This window comes from Medicago sativa, chromosome 1, assembly GCF_051527215.1.
Source record: "Medicago sativa cultivar Bolivia chromosome 1, Bolivia_mono, whole genome shotgun sequence".
In the NCBI taxonomy this organism is placed as follows: Eukaryota; Viridiplantae; Streptophyta; class Magnoliopsida; order Fabales; family Fabaceae; genus Medicago; species Medicago sativa.
The window spans coordinates 85708332-85716834 of record NC_140749.1 but is presented as its reverse complement, the minus strand read 5'-3'; the positions used below and the strand labels follow the sequence as shown (position 1 = coordinate 85716834).

At 31.6% G+C, this 8503-nt stretch overlaps 1 protein-coding gene across 1 annotated transcript; it reads left to right on the top strand.

Annotated features, from left to right (window-relative positions):
• The first annotated feature begins 513 nt into the window (after positions 1-513).
• Positions 514-2963, top strand: LOC146958521 (PTI1-like tyrosine-protein kinase At3g15890). The gene is made up of 4 exons (XM_085740041.1): positions 514-682; positions 834-990; positions 1258-1520; positions 2083-2963. The coding sequence occupies exons 1-4, from the start codon at positions 627-629 to the stop codon at positions 2714-2716; spliced, it is 1110 nt and encodes a 369-aa protein (XP_085596167.1). The 5' UTR covers positions 514-626; the 3' UTR covers positions 2717-2963.
• The last annotated feature ends 5540 nt before the right edge of the window (positions 2964-8503 follow it).

Here is an 8503-nt window from a genome sequence, read left to right as displayed (position 1 = left end):
ATAACTATAGTATATGGGCTAGCCACAGCTAATTAGAAGCCGATCCTTTAACATGCTTCATTAGCATCCAAGTTTTTAGGTTGTATTGACAGAACTTATCGATGGTCAATCTTAAGCTGTACTATCATAAATTAAAAAGAATAATTGTTAATTATTGTGTCACCATCTAGAGATTAAATTTTTAAAACTAAAGAGTATTTTAACTAAATGGAATATTAAATAAATGTGTGACATTTCCAATGGAATATGTTGCTTGACAAAAGCTTGCATACACTAGTATATACCCTTGAGAGTATATATAATACTCAATGAATTGGCCTGTGTCTCTACTATTAAGGCAATTGAGACATATAATACTCATTGAATTTGCTTGCGTCTCTACTATTAACCTATTAGAGTCCTTGACTTTCAAGGCAGCCCTTTGTCCTCTTCGTAAGTCATTTTCTTATTTCTTGTTGTTTCTTTGCATTTGCCGATATATTTTTGATTCTTTCTTGTAAATCTAAATTTCCCATTCCAACTCTTACACTCACCACCAAAAACTTCTTAATATTATTCATCTATTTTCCAATAGGAAATTTAGATTCTAAATACCATCCAAGTTAGAGATTCTATCACAAAGAAATATGCCCTTGAAATGTTTATGTTGTTTTCTCTCTAATGAAGAGCAAAGCCATAAACGGTATGCATTCATGCAAACCCATCCATTTTATGTCCACACATTTTATTAGATTATAATAATCGTTATCATTTTATTCTTGCTCTTGATGTTAGATAATCATCTAATGAACACTTGATTTTTGTTATGTTTGTTTTATCTTCAATTTTTATAGGAATGTTGATGACAAGAAAAATATTAGGGACTATCCATGGGAAAGATACACCTTGAAAGAGTTGCTTCGTGCAACAAACAACTTTCATCAAGACAACAAGATTGGAGAAGGTGGATTTGGAAGTGTATATTGGGGTCAAACAAGTAAAGGCGTCGAGGCAATTAAATTTTATCTCGTTAAATTTTGATTATTTTTTTATAGACAAATATTAGTAAGTTAGTCGTTGTATTAGTTTTCGAGATCAAATTCAAGACCTCGAGCTTAATTTTTTTTTTTTTTTTATGTCCCTAAACTCACTAACTGAGCTACCTACGTGGTACAATTTAGAGTTTCTTTTGTTGATGATAAACTCTTAAGGTATGATATATTTTTTGTGACACTTATGATGCACAAAATGGCTAATGAATGGAACATATATATGTAGATTGCTGTGAAGCGGTTGAAGACAATGACTGCAAAAGCAGAGATGGAATTTGCAGTTGAAGTGGAAGTACTAGGAAGGGTTAGGCATAAGAATTTGTTAGGATTGAGGGGATTCTATGCAGGAGGAGATGAAAGGTTAATTGTGTATGATTACATGCCTAATCATAGCTTGCTCACTCATTTACATGGTCAACTTGCTTCAGATTGTTTACTAGATTGGCCTAGAAGAATGAGCATAACAGTTGGTGCAGCTGAAGGTTTAGCGTGAGTAAACCTTAATTTCACTTCTCTACTATTACAATCTATCCTACAATAGTTCCTCTTTCTCTTTGATGCTTGCCTGCTAGATATTTGAACATATCTTCTTGATTAAAGTTCTGTTTGAATAAACAATTTAATTAAACGTATATAACATAAACTCATTTGAATTGGTCTGATGGTATTGCCTTGAGATTCGAGAGTGTGCTCCCCTTCAAGGTCTCAGGTTCGTAATATAACATAAGTGCTTACTGTTTTCGTATAAGTTTTAGTTGGTTTCATAAGTTATCCTAAGAACTTATGGAAAAACTAAAAAAAACTTATAGACATGTCATAAGTACTAAAGTAGTTTGCATAAGCTCTCCAAAACAGTCTCACATGTGCTTATACCGGTAGATAGATTCTAATAAGCATATGTTTGGGACCATAATTTATTTAATTATGTACCTTATTATATTTCTTCTATTTGTATTAGTCTATTCATATTTCTTTTATAGAATAATATATGGTTTTCAAAACAAGTTGAACTTTTATTTGCCGTCTATGACAATTTTTTTATTTTATCAAGGTATTTGCACCATGAAGCAAATCCTCACATAATTCATAGAGACATAAAGGCAAGCAATGTTCTATTAGACACAGAATTTCAAGCCAAGGTAGCTGATTTTGGTTTTGCAAAGCTGATACCAGCAGGTGTAAGCCATCTTACAACAAGGGTTAAAGGCACACTTGGTTATTTGGCACCAGAATATGCTATGTGGGGTAAGGTTTCTGAGAGTTGTGATGTTTATAGCTTTGGAATTTTGCTTTTGGAGATTATAAGTGCCAAGAAACCAATTGAAAAATTACCTGGTGGAATAAAAAGGGACATTGTTCAATGGGTCACACCATATGTCCAAAAGGGTGTTTTTAAACATATTGCTGATCCAAAATTGAAAGGGAATTTTGATTTAGAGCAATTGAAATCAGTGATTATGATAGCTGTGAGGTGCACTGATAGTAGTCCTGATAAAAGGCCTAGTATGATAGAGGTGGTGGAATGGCTTAAGGATGGTGTTTCAAAGAGAAAAAGAGAGATTCCAAATTTGAGTAGCAATAAGGGACATGATGAAGAAAATGATGAAAACTATGAAGAGTTTGTAACAATGCAGTCCAACAATTTGAAAATACTAAATGACAATGATAGGCGCAAAATGAGATGATATTTTAGTGTCTGCTTGTTGAAATTTAAAATACATCTCCATGATTGAGAAAAACTAAGATAAAAATTTAGTATATTTGTAGGTATCTTGTTGGCCTTGATCATCTTTATTATATTTAATTAAATTTCTAGTTGTTTGTATGGCCGTATGAGACTATGACTCATACCAAATGTCAAGGTTATATAATTCATTTCTAAAGACAATATTATGTTAGATGTATAATATTTGTCTGTTCGTTTTTTTTTTATTGCGTTAACAAGTATATATTAACAGTGTTTTTTTTTTTTTTTTATAATTTTGGTTTCCTTTTAACTTAATATGTATCTCATATCTATAACTATTAATAAAGGCAATATTTAGTTTTGGCGTAGCCTATTTTCTTTTCTATTTTACCCTTCAAGTATTGCAAATATTCCAAAAAAACACAGATATGAAACTGTAAAATAACTGTTGGCTTTTCTCAATTCAAATCCTTAATGAAAACATGTGTGTGTATGGGAAAAGGAGAGAGAGTACGAGGAAAGGGATGGAGTGAAATATCTTATAAATTGGAAATGAAAGACGGACAAAGAGAAGAAGAAACAAGAGGATATAAAAATGGATAGAGAAAGAAGCCACACAATATCAAGGTTTAGTATTTTGATTTCTTCTCTCCACTACCGTTGATTTGTTAACAATGGAATCACAATTTGTTTGTTATTTTAAATTTTCTGTTTATTGATGAATTTTGTCCATTTTCCGTTTACTTATAATTTTACTCTTCAACCTCAAAACTACATCTAAGAATATTGAACCTAAAAGGGAGAAAGATACAATATAGGGTAATGATGAATATAAAAACACGAGAAAAAGATAAGGAGATGATCAGATTGTGGTGGTTTTGGCTACCATTAAAAAGCAGTACATAGTGGAATGGCTGCTTGCAGTGTCGGAGTAAACATGAGCACAAGATATGGCCGCAACAACAACAAGGATCCACAAAAATTGTGTTACGGGCTTCCTTTTATGTTATGCTCATTTCTTCAATCTTTATTTCATGATTTCTGTTATAGGTTTGGTCCTCATTTGAAAGCATTTGATAGGGGAAAAATCAGAAATCATACAAATTTAGAGTATATGCTGCAGAAAACTTAAAACACAGTAACTAGCAATTAAATAGAGAATTGATAGGGTTCAAAATCCTCTTTAATTAAAATTCCAGAATAATATTTCACAATAACATGATTAAGACAGATATATTAACGTGATTATTCAAACACAAACCGGTTTTTGTTTGTTAATTTCAAATCCTTCCAAAATCTGAAGAGTATTATACAGATGTTTAAGAGATACTTTAACAACCATTAGAACGTATAGAGAATGTGATGGGAAGAGTACTACAATTGAAGGAAGAAGAACCTTGCACATAAGAGAAGTTGCCATCAGTAAGACAAGTATTTTTGTTTCATAAACTGTCAACTCCTTTTGTTCCTACTATAGTTTTCACTTTCTGTTATTTGTTATTGCTTAATTTTAATCTTAATTGCTTCCTTATTTGTTGTGTTTGTTTGAGTGCATCATAATCCTCTTGATCCATTAAAAACTCTTTGATCTGATCCATTTTGAGAGGTGGAGTGGAGTGTTAATCATCACTATTTTTCACTCACGCTGATGCAACTGCTCTTATTTTTAGCTTGATAGTAGTTTATTACTTTTCCAGTGACTTTTTATTTCCTTTTCAATTAGTTTTCTTCATATGTAAGTGAATATCAACACACTAACAAGATTGAAGATAAACAATGAATGTGGGTTTGACAAATTTGAGAGATAACAATTTGCAACCGAGGGTTTTACGTATAAAAAAATACTACAATATTTTTAATTTTTTTAGAAGTTAAATTAGCCCACCCAAATTGCCATCGAGGAGAATCGAACCTGAAACATTAAGGAGTACACTGCAATATTCTTAATATCAGTATAATTCCTTTTTTACATGTTTTGATCTGATGAGTTGGTTTTGAATGACAGGTGCTACCGAAAGCTTTGAAGTAAGGTGGAAGGATTAAGTGTGACATTCTTTTGAGATATTTATTGAAGTCTTTGTTGTAGGATTGATAAACTATGTTTCCTGGTGAGACTTTGTTTTGATTTATTGTACACAGCCAAAAAAGGTATCCTAATTGTGGAGAATTCTCCAATACTTGAGAGTCAATGTAACATAAAATAAGGGGTTAGGGACCACTCATCTCTATAACTCATTTCGTACGAAGCAGGCATGGGAATGGGGTGTGGTTGTCTTAACGGTAAAGATAAGGTGATAGCAATTTAGGGTGATTTCAATGTGTAGAGGTGCACCAAAAGAGAAAAATAAAATTTGTACGATTCAAGACTGCGGCGAGCAGATGTGGTGGATTGGCATTGTCTTGGGTAAGTTTAATTCAACCAAAATCATATACTTTAATAAAGCCTGGAGTTGTGTAAGATTAGAATTAGCTGGAGATGGGATTTTTTTTTTTTTTTACAAAATCGGTTAAATTTTGCAGACACAATGAAGATCTAGGTTAGCATTGGTGTAGTTTTATGAAACGTTTCCTCTATTTAGTTCTTCACAATTCATCGAAAAATATATATGATATCCAATTAATGGTTTTTTATTTATTTAAATCTCATATTGTTTTTCTCACACTTTGCTTTCTCTTTAAGTGTTTTAATTGGCAGTGAGTGTATGACACGAACACTCATTTTCTATGTGCTTTTTTGTGAAGAACCTCAAGAAGAGGAAGAAGTTGAATGGCAATGCTTAAGAAGACAAATAACTTTTTGCCTATCAAATATTGTACAAGACATAAATTATACAACATGTTAAAAGTGTTGTCTGTTGTTATATCTTGAGGACATGTAACGATGCAAAAAATAAAAAGGTCATCAACAAAGTAGAAGGGATCTGTGTCACATGTAGAAGAGAAAAAGGCTTGAGTCGCATTACACACATCTATAAACTATCGGAGAAGCTAATGAAGCACCATTAATTGTGAGACACAGACGTGTCTTTGCTTTCAAATTATATGTAAGGTTACATTCACGAGATGAAAATGTATTACGAAACATCCCCCTCAAAAAAAAAAAAAAGTAGAGCATTGCATTGATTTGTTTTCCTTAAAGTAAAACTCTTACATCCATCTCATTTTGTGTGGTGACCTAACTTTTAATTTCTTATAGCTCTACCAAAATTGAAGCTATATATCTTTTTTATCCTTTGTGCTAAGTCCAAAGCAAATTTCTTGATATGTTACCCCTGCCAAATCACAAATGACTTGCAAACACTCACATTTGTGAGTATGATCATCTGATTTTCAATTCTATTTGTTATGTGGAATTACTTTTGTACACAAATCTCCATTGCATTACCATTTAACTCTTCAAATATATGCAAACGTTAGCATAATATAAAAAAACGAATTGACTGCCACGAGAGTAAAATAAAATATATTTGTGTATACATACTACTTATTAATTTATACAACTAAACATAGTACAATGAGTAATGATATTTTGACATCCATTTGATGACAACTTTGTTGACAACCTTGTTTTTCTCACTTCTTATTGGTCAAAAACATTGGAGAGAGAAAAAGGAAGAGAGAGGATAACAACATCATGTGAGTATGAGAGAGAAAGTTGTCCAAAAGTTGTCAAAAAGTGATTGTCAAAATATCATTTCTCTAGTACAATATATATGTTGTAAGTACTTTAATGCAGTAGAAAAAGCGGACAGACAGGCACGGGAGTGCCCGTCTGGACACTGGTATTTATAACGTATTTACTAACAACGTAATATGATTTGTGGTATGTATTGATATGTAGTGATTTATACAATAAACACATGAAAAATTTTGATCTCTACAAAAAAAATTATGAAAAAACAAAACCCCAATTATTTTATTTTTAAGAACACATACATTAAAATTTAAAACTTTATTTTATTAGAATAAATCCAAATATATGTCAAATGTCTATAGTCTTTCATAATATTATACTTATTTCCTTCCTTCAAAATGAGAACTACCTTGCTCAATAACAAGCACACATAATTAATTCATATATGCAAAATACAAATCTTAATATTACCAACAACTACTTGGAATTGATAACACTGCAATTCTTTTTAATCTCTCCTTCATTTCCTTCTAACACATCAATATATTATATATCCCATCTTCATAATGGCATCACCAAATTGTTCCATAAAACTCGCCTTCCAGATTCATCACGTCTATTTGGAACATCGTATTTACGTCCTCCAGGTAAAGACACGATATCTCTTGTAGCTAATGCTGTTATATCTGCACATAAACTATTGAATGACGTTCATTTTTTTAATACACTTTTTACCATGTCAATTTACGTCGCGTCCTTTAACAATTTTGTTTGGATCTGCATCTGCTGACATTATTCATATTGATGCGTCACACCCCTAAAATAAGTAACAATGAACACTTAGCATTAAGTAGAATCCATATCCAAAACTTAACCATAGGGGTGGGCATGGTTGAATTCGAGATGAAAACTGAACCGAATTAAACTGAACTGTTTGCTAAATTTAAAATAACTGAATTGTTTGTATTTCGAACTGAACTGATCCGAACTATTGATACCTTTGAAAAAAATATGAAAAAAAAACAAACAAAATTGAATTTTAGTTACTGAACTGAACTGTTTCGAATCGAACTGGACTGAACTGTTTCAGTTCAGTTTGAGAACTGTTTGTAATGGTTCAGTTTTTTTAATTATTCAGTTCAGCAATTCAGTTCGGTTTTTTGGTTTTTTTTGTCCATCCCTACTTAAAAGAAGCTACAATGCTTAACAAGCATAAGACAAATAGGTCAATTAAGAACAAAGCTTGACCCTTTAGACGTATTGAACTACTTCAGACAAAAGAAAAAAATTGAAGCCAAAACAAGACTAAGCATCATCAAATCAACAAGGGAATAAACTACCAAATATTTTATGCATATGGAGGTTGTACTTTCATCATGGGAACCAATACTATTACCATTTTTTTTAACCCATCTCATTCAATGAAACTCTAGTAATTTGGAGTTTGACATGGATGCAAGTAAAACTTGAACAAAAATTGTTCCCATCAAAAATCAAATTTAGATTCTTTCGGATAATTCGTTATAATTGAAACTTATTAATCATTTGAGTTAAATCATTTCTTAATATTAAACACTTAATTTTTTTTGTGTTAATCCATCCGATTCAATGAAACTCTAGTAATTTGGAGTTCGTTATGGATGCAAGTAAAACTTAAACAAAAATTGTTTCCATCAAAAATCAAATTTAAATTCTTTCAGATAATTTGTTATAATTGAAATTTATTAATCATTTGAGTTAAACCATTTCTTGACATTAAACACTTAATTTTTTTTTTCCACAGTAGTGATATCTAAATACACACATATGGTTATGGATTTAGTGGCACCATATGGGATTGTATTTGTACTTGTGTGATATTGTGGTTGGTGACATTGTGACATTGACCAACCACAATGTCACAAGTGTCTTTCTTCTTTCTCATTTACAATATTTTTTGTTTCTTTGTACACTTGTGACATTGTAGTTGATCAATGTCACAAATGTCATCAACCACAATATGATCCAGTATTCTTCCCCACTAGGCAGTAGTACGTTTCCAACACATTAGATTAGATTCCAATTCCACCCATTCTGAACCACATTACTAAGATTTTGTCCCCTAGTTACTTGCTAGCTGTCGTCAATTGTCACTACCTATCTACACAACCC